The 19,467-nt window shown below is 32.2% G+C and overlaps 2 protein-coding genes across 2 annotated transcripts; one reads left to right on the top strand and one right to left on the bottom strand.

Annotated features, from left to right (window-relative positions):
- Positions 1 to 71: 71 nt before the first annotated feature.
- On the top strand, positions 72 to 5,180 carry LOC112284051 (uncharacterized). Its single transcript, XM_073534777.2, has 10 exons — positions 72 to 855; positions 1,289 to 1,381; positions 1,597 to 1,698; positions 1,959 to 2,275; positions 2,512 to 2,643; positions 3,084 to 3,203; positions 3,362 to 3,487; positions 3,717 to 3,946; positions 4,261 to 4,414; positions 4,681 to 5,180. Exons 1-10 carry the CDS (start codon positions 693 to 695, stop codon positions 4,897 to 4,899), a joined length of 1,656 nt encoding a protein of 551 aa, XP_073390878.1. The 5' UTR covers positions 72 to 692; the 3' UTR covers positions 4,900 to 5,180.
- Positions 5,181 to 14,651: 9,471 nt separating this feature from the next.
- On the bottom strand, positions 14,652 to 15,542 carry LOC112283703 (disease resistance protein RUN1). Its single transcript, XM_024522749.2, has one exon. The coding sequence runs from the start codon at positions 15,540 to 15,542 to the stop codon at positions 14,652 to 14,654; it is 891 nt and encodes a 296-aa protein (XP_024378517.1).
- Between the last annotated feature and the right edge of the window lie 3,925 nt (positions 15,543 to 19,467).

The raw sequence follows: 19,467 nt of genomic DNA, 5'->3' as shown, positions 1-19,467 counted from the left end.
CATAGGGCCGGGAAGTGGGCTAGCAGCGCTGTAGCGAAAGTCGGGGTGTTTTGAATTCGAGGCTCGTTGAAGCGGAAGGGAAGTGTGATGAGTCGAACTGAGAGGAGGTGTTGTTAGGTTTTCACCTGTGATCGGTCCTCTTAGCTCTGTTGTTGCTTTAGGACCCGTCGTTGTTCGAGAGGACGAGTGTTGAGAGTTTTAGGGGAGGAGTTTTGGTGTCTTGTGGAGAGAATGGTGAGTGTTGGAAGGGGTTTTGGAGATTGAAGACGGTGAAGCGGGGGAAGGAACGATGGTGAGTGTGCAAGGAAAGTGGACAGGCTTTGCTTTCTCGATTTGAATTGCTCGTTGCGTTGGATTCGGAGGGAGAAGAGCTGCGGGGGAATGCAGTAGCTCTGGTAGTGACCTTTGTGTGGTTGGCTATTGCTGGGAGAAAAGAGGAAGGGAGAGTGAGTTTTGCTCATGAGGTTTGATTTAGATGGCTATAGAATATAGGTTGCATGGACAGGGTGGAAAATAGGATTGGATCCTTTCCTGTGACAGAAAAGAAACTGCGTTTGGGGCACATGAACAATGGCGGAGAATAAAGACGACGCCGATTCCGAATCGGTTTAGGACTGTGAGGTTTTTTGTATAGTTGGGGGAATGCCCGTACAGGAGAATTTTCTTGCCAGTTAACTCAAGGTTGAGAAACGATGAGATCAACTTCGCCCTCTGCTTCTCCGTCCTCGTCACGTAATCGACCCCCGTCCAAGGAACATGCAGCCGTGCTTGAAGGCTTGGCCCGCCTCTCCACGGACGAGTTCAATGAAAAGCCTTTTACCGGGCTTGTAATATGCGTGACTGGACTCTCGAAAGGTGACGATTTACTATCTCCTTCAACTCAGCTTGAAATCCATCTAAGCCCTTGAGTTCTAGCTGTTAGGCTCATTATGGTTCCTCTATTACATCATATGCTTCTGCCACTCTTATGATCTTAATTATGTCTGAATGCTTTCGTTTTGTCCTTAGTTTTATTCGATAAAGTTCAATTGTGGTTAGAAGTACAGGCTGAAGTGTGCAAGCTAGTATACTGGATGCCTGTCTTGGAATACCTGCCACAACACTCAGATTCCATATTCCTATAAATTAAATATAATTAGATGTCATTCACGAGAGTTTTAGTCATGTTTTAATTCACTGTGCCTTGGTCTAACTGAAGTGAACAGTTCAGTATCCTGCATTCACTTTATTTATGTTTCCGATAATGATGCATACTGAAGGAGCACACTTATTTTTCTCTGGAGTGCAGAGGCTCGCAAACAGGTGCAGATGATGACTGAGCGCATGGGTGGCCAGTACAGCCCAGATCTTCACGTCAACTGTACTCATCTAGTTGTCCAAATATCCTTTTCAAAATCCTGTTCTGAAATCAAGGCTCGTAACTGCAGAGAATATGTGATGTGGATGAAGTGATATGCTTGCAGTCCATATTGTCAGTTGTATATATAGAAGGCAACAGTTTGAATTTGGGCAACAAATAGATACGCGTAGTACAGTTCGTTAGAGCTTTTCACTTGCTTATCTTGGAAGTTAGAAGGTTCCTTGACTACATGCACAGCTGCAGCGGGCGAAAGTTTGAACATGCTCTGAAGCATGGATTGCACAGGGGTTTATATGTTGTCACATTGCCATGGTTCTTAAATTCTGCAAAACAATATGGTATGTCCTGACAGGCTCTCTCTGATCTTGCTTTTTCTTTCACTCTGATTCTTTTCCCAAATACTCTGGCATAAAAATTTAAACATTGGATCTGATCTGTGCCACTCATTTTTGAGTTTAAGTGTTAATTATTTGTGGTTGTTTCATAGATATTTACATATCCCTGATATATGATGATGGAAGTAATCCAGATACTCAGTAGTATCACGACCACTTGTTACACAATTGTTGTACTAAATCTTTGACGATCTCCTTGGCAGAGCGCTTAGACGAATCCTTGTACAGTGTACAAAAGAGTATCGCTGATGCAATTACTTCTGAAAATATATCCGATACCATTGCCAGTAGCAGCTGGCAAAATTCATGCATGCCAGCTACTTGTGACCTGGGGTCTGCGTACAGACAGAACAACTCCGTTTCGAAACCAAGGAGCTCTGGAGGGTCTGTAAAGACTTCAGCAAGCACGCCTCGCACTCCGCATTCCACTCATACAATCCATGCCTCGAATTCAAATACTGCCCTTTCAGGTGCTCGGTTTTACGTAGATCCGGATCTACCAGATGACTTGCAAGCCAAGGTGGCTAGACTCTGTTCTCTACCTCCTATTGAGCATATTATTGGATTGTTTAAGTTTATGTTAGTGTTTTTATTTTTCAATTATCTATTTCTGCTGTTCTTGTCTTCCTCTCCTTTGTATTTGATCAGTTTATTTGCTATGTTGTCTGATCCAGTGGAATTGTTTTAGGAAATACTAGAAGCTGAGCCAGAATCCATCTTATGGTATCCTATAACCTTTAGGATTGATACTTCCAGGTGCAAGAAGCAGTTGAGTCTTGGGGCGCAACATGTGTGGAATTATGGTCCAAGAACAATAACACAACTCATGTTGTGTGTGATCCCAACTCACTTTCCAAGTATATCGGCCTCAATCTTCATCTTGTCTCTGTAAGCAAACCCTCCTATATGTGTTGTTCAGGAAACTTCGAGGAGAATGCTTCAATTTCATCTGATAATGAAGTTGATAAATGTTTTCTTATATATATATATATATATATATATTTACACATGTTTTATATCCTTTGATTACATTCTGTGACTAGTTTGTTCTTATTGGACATTCTCTGCGGTTAATGTATGTTATCTTAAAGTGAAGTTAACTGCTGAACTGAAGAGGCTCTTTGATTCTGTTAAGTTAAATTGAAAGCTTCACCTTCCTGCAACGCATGAAGTTGTTAGACCCCGAGAGCAGCCGCTCGTTTTCTATTCAAACCGAAAGTTGTGATTTCATCTTAAAAGGTTTAGATCACTCTTGTTATATTTTTTTGCTGCATCGGGAATTTTCCTGGAATATACTGATGCCGAAGGTATTTACAATGTTCTGGCAGCCTATGTGGGTTCTTTCTGCAAGAGATGGCTTCCCATTACGATGTGTTCAATACTCAGCAGATCTTGCGAGAAATGTGGCTGACCTTCTATCTGTAAAGGAAAATGGTACCCTGCCTAAGGTTAGTTGCATGTGTTTCCTATTTCTCATCTTCAAATTAATGAAAGTGTATTCATGTACAGAATTTTCTTTTGCTGCTCAACAAACTATATGGGGTGTAGAATTGTTTGCTGTGCGAGTACTGTTTCACTGTAGGAATCTGTGTATGCTCTTTCTCAGGGTTCTATCAATACCTGTGGAAGACCTGGCAATGCCAGAGTAGCTGATTCTCACTTGCAAGATCGACAAGAGAAGGCCACTGCAGCGAAGGCAGGAGTGCGCCGAAGACGAGGTCCTCGTATGCAGGTGAACTCTAAAATACTATTTTGAGCCGAATTCTTAGACTTTCCTGCGGCCCTGTGAATGGAATTCTAGAAGAATGTTGTACAAATTTATTCGTGATTTGTCACATGCTTATGCACTTCTGATTAGCGTGTTGATTTATTTGCAGTTTAAATCTGTTCTGGATAGAAATTTCTCTGCATGCATTGTTTTATCTGATATACATGTAATCTGCCTTATGATGTTGATGCAGCCCTGTAGGACGCTTCCTCGACCAATCACACCAACTACCCTTTTAGACTCCATATGTTGGGTAGTGACAGACACACCATCTGCTGCAGAAGTATATACAGATAGCTCAGGCAAGGCTTCTTTTGAAAATGATGAAGCGAAGAATGGTTATGAAGATGACAATGGTCAGTACCGGGATCCTGGAAACAAAGTCTCTGACAAGGAATTTTACACAAGGCTTTTGAGCGAAAGGTAAGTTAACCAGTAGAATAATGATGTTTCTTTAATGCCTGAATATGGCTCCTGTTTCTTTTGGGTGAATAGTAGAGTTGTTGCGTATTAGTTAAGAGTGGTGGATGTCGTGTCGGAATCGAAAACGGGAATTGTTAGTTTTTCATTTTTGTGGCTTCCTTTGTGAACGTAGCCTCGATCTGATTTGAAATATATATTTTTACTTTTTCAAATATCTTGAAAAAAAACAAAACGTTTTTTATTTACAAAATTGGAGTCTTTGTATCAATTAACAGTTTCTTTTTTTTTCTTTTTTTTCTTTTTTTTTTTTGTAGTGAAAAGCGGGAGATTGTGTTCAGAGGTGCCTTTTTGACGATATTATTTCCTATTGACCGTTTTTCTGAGCTGGGTCCATCTTCGCGGACATTTTTTAGCGAGGGAGGGTTCTCCAGAGAGAAAATTATTGAGTTGATTCATTCATTTTATCAGGTAAATCTTTGCAGCTCTATCTTAGCAATATGTACGATATTTGCCGGTCTTTCAGGTACTATTTTACCTATGAAGTCGTCTACCAGAGTTTCTGCATGTTCGTAACTATACTGGCATTGAATCTGGTTGTAATTAAACATCCTTGTTGTAGCTACTGAGTTCGATTGTGGGCGTTCGTGCCCCGAAAGGAACCTAATTATTTTTGGTACTTTTTTCAAATTTTTCATTTTTTCTTATTCTTGGTAATGTTTTGTGCTATTGAAAAGGAATATATGTCACCTGATGAGATCGATGCTGCGATTCACACGGACTCCAAGCATGCCGATCGTCTGCGGACAGCATACTCTTCTGAAGAGGTTGACGAGCTTGGTTATGTCCCAATACTGCGGTCTGAGTTTCTCGGCAGTCGGCGGCAGTTCGAAGGGTTGAAAAGAATTGGACAGGAACAAACCAGTCATATTTATGATCTCTGGCTGGGCTCTTGAAGATATTGACTTTATCACGTTCATACTTTTCTATTGCAATGGAAAGTGATTCTGCTGGGAGGCTCCACATGCAGATACTTCCCTCCAAAGACAGGGTTATGTTACGTCTCCAGGACTGAAATAAAATCACTCATTACAATTAGGAAACGCAATCGTATTGCATTGACTCCAAAATCTCTCAATCTATCTCCAGATTCTACGGCTTGAGTTCTAGATAGAGAAAACATGAGTGGAAATAAAAATCTATACCCGAGATGCCAAAACTCGATATCTTTTGGATCTGTCCTTTGATGTTGCATCTCTTGCTGGAGTTGGACCTTTAAATGTATGTACTCTAGATCGGCAGGAATATTATTATCGTTAACATTTGTCGATAAGGTGACGTAGTGTTCGTGTGAGCTTCCTCGAAAATCTTAGTGTCCAACTGAGAATCGATCTGCCTTGTTTTCATGAGATATTGACAGTGTCGTCGTGAAGAGATGAACGACTGTTTCTGTTAGAGATGTGGTGAATCCATTGGAAAAATGTATGTGTGTATGTGTATATATTTGTTATATCACATGTAACTATAGGCAATATTCATCATGTAATAGTTTAATTTTTTTACAATGCAGAACCCAATAAATGTCATTAGCTGGGAAGAGCAATATCCAATGCCAATAGAATTAAAGGAACCAACAGGCAAACTAGTTATGACCACTGGGTTGGTGGCACAGGCTAGGAACAATATACTCGAAGTTAGATTGTCTCTAGTGAAAAGGATTGTTTTTATCAGCGATTTTCACAGTGGAATTGTATAACAATTTTCTATTCGAAGGGTTTTTAACATCTGAAACTATTGTAGGACAAGATTATATTTTGTTGATTTCATTTCCAAAATCAAACTTTTTAAAACAATGCCAAATAAAATAAAATGAGTTTGTTTAATTTTTCATTGTCTATTCCTTGTTTAGATTCTTTATTTGTATATGTAAATAGTTTAGATTGGAGGGAATAGTTTGAATATGTTGACAGGTGTTACAGGAAATATATAGATGGCCATTAAGAACTTCTAAAGTTGGCAATTAAAGAAGATGAGTTTTTGAAATAGATGTTCATTAAATTTAACCAAATTCTTTTTGGGTAAACTCAATTTTTTTCAGTCTATTAGCACTAGATGCAAATGGATGGTGAGTACAACATATGAGAGGGTGGGGTGATAAGTGTAGTCCAAGAGAGGGTGGAATAGCTTAAAACAAAATCCAAATTCTAAAAATATGAAAGTGTAAAATTTAGATTTCTGGTATTTAGGAGAATTGAAACCAAGAGCTTTGGGCTCAAAAAATGACATCTACCTCCAAATCTACCCTTTGTTGTATTTAAAATTTGAAGGAAACAAAATGATATTTGCCTAAACTAATCCCTTCTTTATTATATATTTGCTACCCTAGAGCAACAAACAAGCAAGGGATAAGGAACAAAGATCAAGTGTACTAAATCTAGTGGATGATAATTTGTTGTAAAGAAATCATTAATGGAACTTGGTCTAGGAGTTATTATAAAGAAGCATGTATGGATGAACTTGGTTGTGGTGACATAAATATGTCTTTTTGATTTTTTTTTTTTAAATTGCAAAATAATGTTGAAAAATAAAGCCCTCCAAATATATACATAAATATTTATAAAGAATTGAATCAAAAAATTTAAGTATTCTAATTTAAAGTACATAATTATTAAGTTTCTCCTTTTGTAAGTTATTGATATTTAACTTAATTTTAGAGGCATTAGAATAAAAAAATTAATACATTTTTAAAAAAATTTAGGTGTAAAGTTAAGAGTTAATACATTGATGGAGGCAAAGTATATTAAAATTGACCAAGCAAGGATTAAAAGCATATTGTATTAAGGATATTGATAATGCCATTATAGTTTTTGCTATTGCTACCACAACATGCCATCTATTCAAATAATTTCTTTGGTTTTTTTTTTTCCAATAAAAAATTCTATAAATATTTTTGATATGATATTTTAAAAAATAATATAAAAATTTAAATTATTTAAAAAATAAAAATGATTTGATTAGAATTTTAAATAATTTATTATTATTTAAAATATGATAAAACTATATAAATATATAAAGATAAATATAAATAATTAAATAAAATTTTAAAATATGTATTTTAATTTAGCATTGAGAAAGGATGTAGGTGGTATGTGTGGTGGATGATAAGTTGTGGTGGCATTAGCAAAAACTATGGTGGCACTAATGATACCTTAAAGTGAATCCTACTAGCACTTGTAGCAATATCTATGCACACCACTTATTTTTCATCTTCAAATTAACCAATCAAATACTTATAATTAATCTTACTTATAAACTTGATTTTTATTATCATATTTATAATAGATTTTTTTAATATATTTTTATTCAATAAGTGATAAAATGAACCTTAATTTTTTTGATTTTATAAGTGTTTTATTAATTCTACACAAAATCTTTATTTTAATAGGTTATTATTTTTTATATATTCACTAAAGAATTCTGTATCTTTTTCAAATATTTATGAAAAGGATTTTTTTAAAAAAACATTTGCTAATTGTTTCAAAATGATCTAATTAGAAATTTTAAGTTAATATCAATATAGAGAAAGATTATTATTTTTCTTCAAAAGAAATAATATCTACGATTAATCATAAAAGATATAAATATATATATATATATATATATATATACACATATTCCAACAAAAGACTTGCATGTATTAAAAAACAAGTTTTAGTTTATGATACTAAAAACAGCTACTTTTAAAGACATATTTTATATGTTAAGGATTTTATTTACAATGTTTTGAAGCTCTTGGCAAGTTGACATTTCCATTGATAAAATACAGAATGATTACTAATTTTTATTTTTAAAGATCACTCTCTTCTAGAATTAAATTAAATTAATCTAAATTTCATAATTGATATTATAGAAATTTTATTTATATAATTTATAAAATAATATTTAACAAAAATTATGTTTAAAAATGGGCTTTCTTTTTAGCATTTAGATGCTAGCTAAAGTATTGCTTCTCAATGGCATAAACCATGATTAACTAACGTATTTCTGAAGGAATGATCAAGTTTGAAGAGCCTAGGTAAAATTTCGAGATAATTTTGATATTAATTCTTATTCTGATTGATTTATCAAATTTATCACAATCATTTTTAATAATCTTAAGCAACTCCAAACTGGCTCCTTAGTCTAGAACATGTAAATAAATCTTAAATCTTTAACCTATCATATTTTTCATAAATGATTTTGTATTTTTTCTTTAAAAACCTCAATATTTTAGAGATTTTCAACAATTGATTTTATGTTAATAAGTTACTCACAAAATCTGAAGCAACTACCCAACATCAATGCCTGCTTCAAATTTAACAAACATACTATGAAAAATACAACGTATATTTTGAAGTATTTTCGACTTATTATTATTATTATTATAAATTTACAATATATAGTATTAATATAACCTTATATTCACTATAAGGTTATTTTATCTACAAAAGGTTATTCACTTAAAGAGCCACAAATTTTTATGGTCCAAATCCAATCTTGAGTTCTTAAGTAAACTTTTGAATTTCGAAGGTAATTAAGGTAGATTTCAGATGTTGAGGATAAAAGCCAACCTAGTCCTTTCAAATGTATTATTGTCGGATTAATTTAGTACAATCTAATGATTTTTAAATCAGGCGCACCAGGTTTCAGTCATGGTCTATAAATTTGTGGCCTAGTTAATGGTGAATGTTGACCATAATTAGTTATTTTTACTACGTTTTATAGGCCCTGAAAATAATAAAACTAATTCTCTTTCTTCCAAACTTCTTTCTAAGACCAACTTCTTTTATATATGTATATTTTTTCTTCTAAGTAGTAGTTCTTCTACTTAAAGTTATTTGTTTTGGCTAAAGATAACACTTTCAATACTACATGTTCTTATTGTGAATATGAGCCATATCACATAGATTGCCAGATTCTTTAACTAGTGGTAACTTAAGTAAAATTTTGATATAGTTTTATTTTTATTCAAATAAACTTTCATATATTTTAAAAAATTATTAAAGTTTTATAGAATATAAAAAATTAACATTTTTATGTGCTTGTCTTATATTTGAATATGTAATTTTTCTAATAGTTTATTAATTAGGTTTGCTAATTCTACTTTTATGTGTTATTCATTTAGATTTTTATTTTTTTAATAAAAAATAATAGTTTAAGATTTTTGTTTTTATTTTCTAAAATTTCAACACGAGCTTGAAGGCTTTAATGCCATTAATTAGTGGTTTATATTAGCTTAAAAGATTATTTGATATTTTTATTAAGTGATGTTTTTATACAGATATAATTTATTCTTTAATCCAAATTATATAGTAGTTTTAATTAAGGATTAGTTAAAATAGTGGTGAGATTAAAAAAATAATTAAAAAGAAAAAATAATAACTTTATTAAATTTATTATTCAAATATGATATAATAAAAAATAAAAATAAAATTATAATTTTTTTATCAGTTATTTTATCTTCTTAATAATACCAAAAACTTATATAAAAAAACTTATAATAAAGTGGTTATGAAAAAATAAAAAATCAAAGACATAAAAGACATAAGGAAGATAATTACAACTTTCTTTAAGGATAACTTGTTTAAGTTGTCAAAGGTTTAAGTCTCACTAAGATTCACAAGTAGTATAAAAACTTGTCATAGAGAGTCTTTAAGGCCTTATTCTTATCTTTCTCTATAATTCTAAGATTCTATAATCTACATAGATTCAAATTAATATTGATTGTAACTTTTGTTGTAATATTTTTAAATTTATATTATTAAATTAAGATTGATTACCACACTTTGATAATTTTTTATATCCATAATAAAAAATTAAATAAATTCAATGATATATCAAATTCATAAACTATCAATAATTTAAATTTTTTTTGGGATATTTTTTTTTCTTCTATTAATAATATTATTTAATTTTTAAATAAAATAATCATAATTAAAAAAATATACTTTGGATTTAAAAATTAAAGATCAAATATTACAAAAATAAATAATTGATATAAAATTTATCTAAATTAAGCAATAAAATGGATATTTATTGTATTTATGAAACTAAAATTAAATTGAAGTTAATAGAGATATATTATGTAGATAATAAATTTATTAAAAAAATAAAAAAGAATAATTTTAGGTGAAATTTATTCCTTATATTCTTTTTGGTATGCCATATGTCTTTTGAAACTTATTTTATAACTTTACTTGTAAAATTTTTCTTTGGCAATAACTTACAACTTAATATTTAGGCCAAAAGTCTAATATTCAAAAAAAATTGATAGTTGGCTTCACTAATAGGAAAGAGATTTGAATCAATAGAGTTTGAACAATAGAAAGATTTAGACCAATATGGTTTAGATAATAAATAGATTTAAACTAATAAGGTCCAAACATTAGAAGGTAAGTTGGATATACCTATTTTATGTAAGAAATAGACACCTAAGTTAGATCTAATTATAATATGAGAATATTTAGCATATAACAAAAAATGACTAAGAGCTAGTAATTAATTGGAGTAGTAATTGGAGTAGTGTAAGTAATCTCTATGACTAATTTTGGCCACAATCCAATTTTTGCCATTATTGATCTTATTTATTTTAGAATTCTATTTTTTGATCTATATAAGTCCTTGCCATTTTTTTTTTTTTTTTTTTTTTTTTTTTTATATTGAAGTTGACTTTTATGTAATTTTGCTTATACTAGTAGTTGATGCAAAATTCCTCTTGAAATGGATTTGAACTACAACTTAGTAATTTGGACATAAAAAAAAATATTATTTAGATTTAGTGTTTTTAGATTAATATTCAATATGAGAAAATAATCCAATAATGATTGAAAGTAGTCACAAATCTTTTCCAAACTAAAGTTGAATTTGAAATAAAATTCCAACATATTAGATTTTAAACCAACATGTTTTTAAAATATTAGAATTTGAATCTTAGACTTACTAAAGGAATAAGAAAATTTAGACCTTAGACAATAAATCTTTGTATTATTTTTTTTTAGTAATGCATATTATCAATCAAAATAGTTTGATGATTTAATAAAAAATTAATTAATGAAAAAAATAATGTTAACATCTCTCAACTCTACCATAGGTTTAAAGTTCAAAAACCACAAGTTAAATTGCAACAATTGCATAAATGGCTGACTACAACATTGTATTAAGTGAAGACTATTACTACCTACTCATTTGCTCTTGCACTTCTATGTTTGAAACTACTCTTAATCAATAGACTTTGGACCATAACAATATTAATTTGGTCAAAGAGCTTCCAATATTATGCACAAATCATGATCTTACATCATCAATTATATATATATATATATATATATATATATATATCTTCATTAATTGTAAACTTTATAGTAGTATTTTCCATCTTACTTTTGAGATACTTAGTAGTCCATTCTATCCAAATATATTCTTTACCAATCTCTTATACATCTTATTTTTTTTATGCAATTTACTTTAAAAATAAGCTTTTTGCCAACTGTTATTTAAATTTAGGATTTCTTGTATATATTTGCATTCCGATAGTTGGTTTTCTACATATCACCTTATTCAACTACTTATGCTCTACAAAACAAGCCAAAGATGGATTATTTAAACCATGCTTAATTTTGGTTATTCTTGCATTCAATGTCTTATATGCACAATATCATGACTAAAACAAAACCAACAATACTTAATTAACATGCTTCCAAATTTTGACTATTCAGTATAAATAAGCTATAAATATACCTTCTTATAATCTAATAATAATTGTAGCTATTTTTTTTTCAGAATCAAATTCCATCTCATCTAAATTGCAATAATTGCCAATAATTTTCATATATCTTATGTAAGTCCTTTAAGTATTATACTCATTCATGTTGTCTACTTTAAAATCCAAATCTTAATAATTTTATATATGCTACTTGCTACCAATAAATATCCATTTTCTTGCAAGACTCTTTTCTTATCAATGCAATAAGTGAAAGCTATTGCCACTACTACATTTGCCGAATAACTTAAAACAAGGCCAATCCAACTTTGGTTGGTCCATCACTAAAATCACAAACATACAATTAGACAACTAAAGACAATTTGCTTATTTAAAATCCTCATTAACTTTTAAGCTTAAATATACTCTAATTAGCATCTATAATTTTGTAACTTAGTCTTTTTGTAATATTTTTCAAATCTTTGCACTAATATTCTAAATATGCTGGTCCTCGAATACCAAAGAGAAACCATTGAATATTCGTACTTCTAAAAAATCAATTTTATCAAATATAAATAAAAAAATTGAATTCTACAATAAAAAGATTATCTAAAAAAATATTCATAAGTCAATCTCATATCTATAATAAAATATCATACTACAAAGCTAAGACATCATCATGTATAAAATACTTTTGTTAATATTGACTTCTTTCAATTGACTTGATGAAAAATTTCAAGTTGTGTTAAAATTCTTACTTCATTCCATTTTGTAGTAAGGTTGTAATAGTTGCCTCACTTAATTTGATTTGATACTTTTTCACGAACCCATTTTCATCTTCATCCAAATGTTAGAAATATCTTTAAATAGATCATTGCAATCCCAAGGAACATATTTGTCTTGGCATACTATAAGATTTGATACAATTTCCAAAGAGACATGAAGCTTGGTAATAGATGTGCTTTCCCAAATTTATAGGCCTTGCAAAGTTGTCAAAACCCCCATTGGTTCTATACTTCCACAATCTCATATTTGCAATTCATGAAGATATTTGAGTTATGTAATGGAAGTTGGAAGCTTTTGTAAATTCTTGCATGTCTTTAACTTTAGCCTCCTAAGTTGTGTTAATTGGCTAATAGCTCTTGATAGCTTTTTAATAGGACACTCTTCAATAAATAATTCTATCAAACTCTTGATCTTATCCAAAGTTTTTGGCAACCTCTTTAAACTATTACACCTCCACAAATTCAATATTTGGACCATATTGACATCACCTATTGAATTTGGAAGGTTTTGGAGGCTTCTATTAAGTGATATTTTCAAATTCCAAAGACACTTTAAGAACCCAATCGATTCTAGGATATCAATGAGAGTCTTGCAATGGCTTATTTTAAGAAACATCAAGTTTTGAAATGTTCTATAGTTGAAAAGAGATCCAAATCTTTTACAATTATATAAACTCAAATATGATAACATTGTCCAAACTTCTCCAAAACCATTTGAAAATTTTAGATAATTTGATGTGCCTCCAATACTTAGATTCTCTAAACTTGATAAAAGCCCAATAGAAAGTAGAATTTTCATAAGAAAAGGACAATGGTTTATATATAGTTGATTCAAATTTGACAAGGCACCTATAGAATTTGGCAAAGCTTTTAAATGCTAGCATTCACTAAGAGAGAGTTTCTTGAGTGCTTTGAGGTGTCTAATAGAAGCTGACAAAGCTCTTAGAATGGAACATCTACTAAGCTTAAGAGACTCAAGTGCTTTAAGTTGCCTAATTGATTTTGGGAGCTCTACCAATCTTTTGCAACTCTAGACATTGTAGTTGCATTGCATTTCCAATAGAATCTGGTATATAATTGATGGATGTACATCCATTCAAATAGAGTTGAAGCAAATTGGGACAAATCTGAAACAACAAAAAGAATATCAAATTGTAATTTTCGTCAAAAATTGATTAAATTATTCATCATATCATACAAGGATCAATGCTTAATGAAACCTATTTCAAAACTATGAAAACTAAAAAAATGGTATCCAAGTTGAATAGAAGTTGAGCATACAATATAAAAAAGAAGAATTGAAAGATTTAATGCTTAAGTATTCATAATTGATTATTGAGTATAAAAACCAATGTTATAATTTGATCAATAGTGTAGAACATTATTTTTAATTAAATCATTTAATTCATTTTAGTATTTAAGAGTATCTTTTCAATTCAAATTATATTTAAATTAATGTATAAAAAAATTTTAAAAACTAAAAAGATCATAACAAATCATAATTTATAAGTTCTTGAATTGATGTTAATAATAATCATACCTCCTAATGTATAATTTTTAATATAATAAATAAAAAATATATATTGCTTCACTTAACATTATGCTCTTTCAACATCATCCTACATTATCCTATATGAAAAGATTAAGTAAGAATTTTATGTCAAGAAAGAACCTCCCAATTGCCTTCTGATTCTGTCCACAAATAGGCTAGCTTGGTACTTTTCGAAAAATCAAGTGTCATCAAATGAGATGTGTTTAGTCCCTCAGGTAGGTGATCAAATGACATACTCCTCCATTGTAGCCACCGAAATTTTTTCGACATGCATCGAAATCCACCATACACATTACAATCATCTGGCAACACAAGGAAATGCAAATTTGGAATATTTGCAAAATCCTCAGTTTCAAACTTTCGCTTCCGACTTCCTGCCAAATTTAGTGCCATCGTCTTCTCTGTTCCCTACAAAATAAAAATAAAAGCCATGTATTCTTAAGAAATCAAAAGTCATTCAACCAGATTTTTTTAAGCAATCATCACTATTTGTACATGTATTTTTAATTAACAATTAGACATGTAAATTCATAGCTTACTCGATTCTTCCTGATTATTGCTTCTGCAATAATATCATTGACAAAATGAGTTTCAGCGTTCTTTGCAATGTCTTGACCCAAATCTCGTAACAAATCATGCACTTCTAGACGCGGGACAAGAAAAAAGGTCCACCACCACCACCGCCAAATTTTTGCTGAAAAGATTTCGTAACGAAAGGTCGAGACACTGTACACCACCACACGACGCACAATCTTCACAACTTTTCCAGTATGGTTTGGCCTCCTTCAATGGCCGACCATAGAAGAGACATGTGATATCGACAAACATGTGCTTCTCAGATTCAGTGAGGATGTCATAGCTCCATCTCAATACATCCATGACATCTCCACTTTGCCTCAATGCACGCACTGCTTCCGGCCATATCCTTTCTCGATCTCTATCCGCTGTTCTGTTGCACAAGCTCGATCCAAACACCTTCAGTGCAAGCGGCAAACCTCCACACGATTTCACAATATCCTCAGCTAGCTCTCTATAGTCTTCTGGAGCTTCCTCAGCTTGAAATGCATGCCAATTGAAAAGCTTATTGGAATTACTTGGGCCGAGTTTAGAGACCATAAACAAACGGCGAACAACTGAACCTGCTCTTCCTGCAATATTGTTGAAAATGCTTCCATCGCGAGATGTGATGATGATGCGACTGCCTGCATGGAGGTCCTTTGCGAAAGGTATAATAAACTCAAACTGGCCTATCTTGTGAACACCATCAAGCACAATCAATACAGGCCCCATGGTGGATGCTTTCCGAAACCAAGATATGTAATCGTTTGAAGTACTCATCTGTACCCGGAGAAGATCCCACAACACTTGCTTCCGTGACTTCCTTGACCACATGGGCCTAACTTGCACATTTGACTTGTCCAGATCGATCTCCAGATAAGTCATGTGCCTAAACTTCTTCTGGGCAGCACAACAATTGTATATTTCCTTTGCAAGTGTCGCCTTCCCGACAAGGTGTAAATTCATAGCTTACTCGATTCTTCCTGATTATTGCTTCTGCAATAATATCATTGACAAAATGAGTTTCAGCGTTCTTTGCAATGTCTTGACCCAAATCTCGTAACAAATCATGCACTTCTAGACGCGGGACAAGAAAAAAGGTCCACCACCACCACCGCCAAATTTTTGCTGAAAAGATTTCGTAACGAAAGGTCGAGACACTGTACACCACCACACGACGCACAATCTTCACAACTTTTCCAGTATGGTTTGGCCTCCTTCAATGGCCGACCATAGAAGAGACATGTGATATCGACAAACATGTGCTTCTCAGATTCAGTGAGGATGTCATAGCTCCATCTCAATACATCCATGACATCTCCACTTTGCCTCAATGCACGCTTGAGTTATCTTTAGAGCATTAAATGTAGGTGGCACCCTCCATAATATTTACTGTAGTTTATAGTAAATACTGTAGCTATAGTATTTGGAATGTAGTAGAGAGGAACTGTTTATCATCTCCCCTTCTCCTTTTGTATACATGCCACAACTAGATCAATAGACTAGTGTGTGTGAAGCTCTCTCTCTTTAGAAACTCTCTTGTGTGTGTATATTACTTACTACTACTCTTGTGTCTTTCTAAACATTCTCAACATGTTATCAGCAAGACTCTCTTCTACACACTATTGCAATTTTCTTTGCTCTAGTCTTGTCTCTTCAAACTTACTGTTACTCTTGCTCCCCTTCTGACTCATGATCTTGCTGCACTTCTTGCTAGCCCCTCACACACTAGTTGCTTGCTCAGAGCACTTCCTCCAATTTGTGCCTTGCTTGCTTAGAATACTTGCTACACCTTAGCCTCCCTATTGTGCCTCGCACCTACCGCCAAACAATTGCCAAATTGGTATCAAATAGTCACCGCTGCTTGCCGCCAACCTTGCTGTCGATCCTACCACAGATATCATCATGTTGTCGTCGTTGACTGCAAAACAACCGCCAACCCCATCGCTAACTGCCGATGCTACTGACCGCCAACTACTGCCGACCCTACCGCTGATACTGTCGCCGTCCTATCGTTCTCGCCCTATTGCCACCGTCTTGCTGCTGCTTTGCTATCATAATCCACAACTTTGTTATATATATATATATATATATTAATATTTTTGATTTCAAGTTTAAGTTTATCATTCTATTTGACTTTATATTTTAAGATACATTTTATTCAACTTTTCTACTTAATCTTGTATTTTCTTTACAAATTTACTTATAATGAGTGCTTCAACATCTTCAATTGCTTTTATTATGGTTCCAACTATTACCAATGCATCCCAATATTTTTAAGCTCTTTTATTTCCACCATTGATTGTAGATGGAAACAATTATCTATTATGGGCAAAAATAGCAAAAGCATATTTATTTGCAGAACAACTCTCGGATGCCATTATGTTTGAAGAATCTCCTACAATAAGTATTTTTATTCCTCTTGCTATCCATTGGAAAGCACTTCTATTCTTTCGTCGTCATCTTGTACTTGCATTACAACATTAATATTTGAAAATGGAAGATCCTACAGAACTTTGGAAGAATCTTAAATCTAGGTTTGATCATCAAAAGATCATTTTCCGAGATGTGCATATCAATAGTTATCACCTCTTGACCGCCATTTTAAATAGAAAAGAGGTTTTGGTTCTTACGAAGAACCATAAAGTTGTTGAAAAAGCTTTTGCTACCAAAAATGGTTTATACCAAATTGCGATTCGACCTCCCATTATATTTAATTTTTCATCATCTATCAGAGAGAGTCGTGCTTCTCTCTAGTATGGACAATTGAGACATCTAGGATCTACATTTAGAAAGATCATTCCATATATAATTGGACACAATTTAAAGCATACGGATGTAGACTCTATGGAATTATGTCATGCACGCGTACAAGGTAAGATGATTACTCAGCCTTCAATTTGGAAACTCCCACAAGAATTACCACCAATGCTTGAAAGATTGTATGGTGATATTTGTAGTCCTATTAATCCAATATCGGGACCATTTCATTATTTTTTGGTCCTTATTGATGCATCATATAAACAATCACATATTTCATTATTATCAACTTGAAACATAGTGATTGCCAATCTTATATTTATACTTATTCATTTTCAGGCACATTTTCTTGATTATATTATAAAAATATTGTGTATGGATAATGCAAAAGAATTTACATCAAAGTCTTTTGAAGACTATTGTACTTCAACATGAATTGAGTTGACATATTGTGTTCCATATGAACATGCTCAAAATAGACTTACAGTGTCATTTATAAAGCATATACAACTCATTATCTGGCCACTCCTCTTTCATGTAAATTTATTTGCATCTATGTGGAGTTATGCAATTTAACATGCTTCAGAATTAATAGACCTCCGCCCTTCTTCTCTTGAAATTGTTTCACCACATGAGCTTATTTCAGATCGTATTCCAAATGTATCTCACTTACGAGTATTTGGTTACCGTGCTTAGATTCTAGTACTAGAACTTCAACGACATATCATTGGAGGTCATTGACAAGAAGGCATATATATTGGTTTTGATTCACCAAGCATTATGTGTATTGTTAATCCATCAATTGGCACATTATTACGTGCTCGTTTGTAAAATTGTCATTTTGAAGAGAATGTATTCTCATCTCTTCAAGGAAGAGTATCCAATCAACAAAGAAATAAAGTACTTGTATTTGAAGCACCAAAAATATTTACAATGAATCCCAATCCTAAGATATCTTTAACTAAAACTGAAGTTGCTAAGATTTTACATCTAAAACGAAACGTAGATGAAACACCTGATGGCTTGAATGATGCACCTAGAATTACAAGAGTTCCTATTAATTAGACTGAGAATACTCTTGCTCAGATTGCAGTGCCACTCACTACAATACCTTAAGTTATAACAACAACAACTAAAAGAATTCATGGACTAGATAAGCAACCACGTAAGAAGAAAGCTATAATATTGACTATTCTTGGTAGTATTTCTCAAGAAATTGCCACTCATCCTATAGGACGACCAATTCATGATGATATATCTATGCATAATGTACCTTTAATTCCTATGAAAAACAATCTTGGAATTGGAAGAAATAAGAACAAGTTGAATAAAGAATTATCTATTTTGTATTATGCTACAAACAATATTTGGGACAGACCATCTATTATGGTAGATGAATCATTTACATGTATGATTATAGAAGCCTTTTCTTGTGAGGAAGACAGTCCTGAACCTCAAACCATCAAAGAAGCGATGTGTCGCACTGATTGGTCAAAATAGAAAATTATTATTAAGGAGGAGTATGCCTCTTTGTATAAGAAGAAAGTCTTTGGTCCAATTGTAGAAACTCTTACATCTCACCCTTTGGAATATAAAATGGTATTAATATACAAGCGAGATCCTTATGGTCAAATAACCCACTACAAAGCTCGTCTTGTTACTCAAGGATTTACTCAACGATTTGGCATTAATTATAAATCTATATATTCTCCAATCATGGATTCAATTACATTTCGATATATTATTGGAATGGCACTTCATGCCATCCTTAAGATGTATCTGATAGATGTGGTAACTACATATCTATATCGTTTTCTTGATACAAATATTTATATGAAAGTTCCACCTGGCTTAGAAACAAGAATTGTAAATACACTTGTTCTAGGACAATATGATGATATTAAATTATGTAAGACCTTGTATGGTTTAAAATAATCTGAACACATATGGTATCAACATCTTCGAGATTATTTAATTACATATAAATTTATAAGTGATCCATTAATTCCTTATTTATTTATTAAACAATATAAAATTGGTTTTGTGATCATCGCTATATATGTTGATGATCTTAACCTAGTGGGCACTACATCTATATCTGTTGTACCTACTAATTTACTTATACGTGAAT

The sequence above is a fragment of the Physcomitrium patens genome, chromosome 6, assembly GCF_059467195.1.
Source record: "Physcomitrium patens ecotype Gransden chromosome 6, ASM5946719v1, whole genome shotgun sequence".
In the NCBI taxonomy this organism is placed as follows: domain Eukaryota; kingdom Viridiplantae; phylum Streptophyta; class Bryopsida; order Funariales; family Funariaceae; genus Physcomitrium; species Physcomitrium patens.
This window is presented reverse-complemented; position numbering and strand designations above follow the sequence as displayed.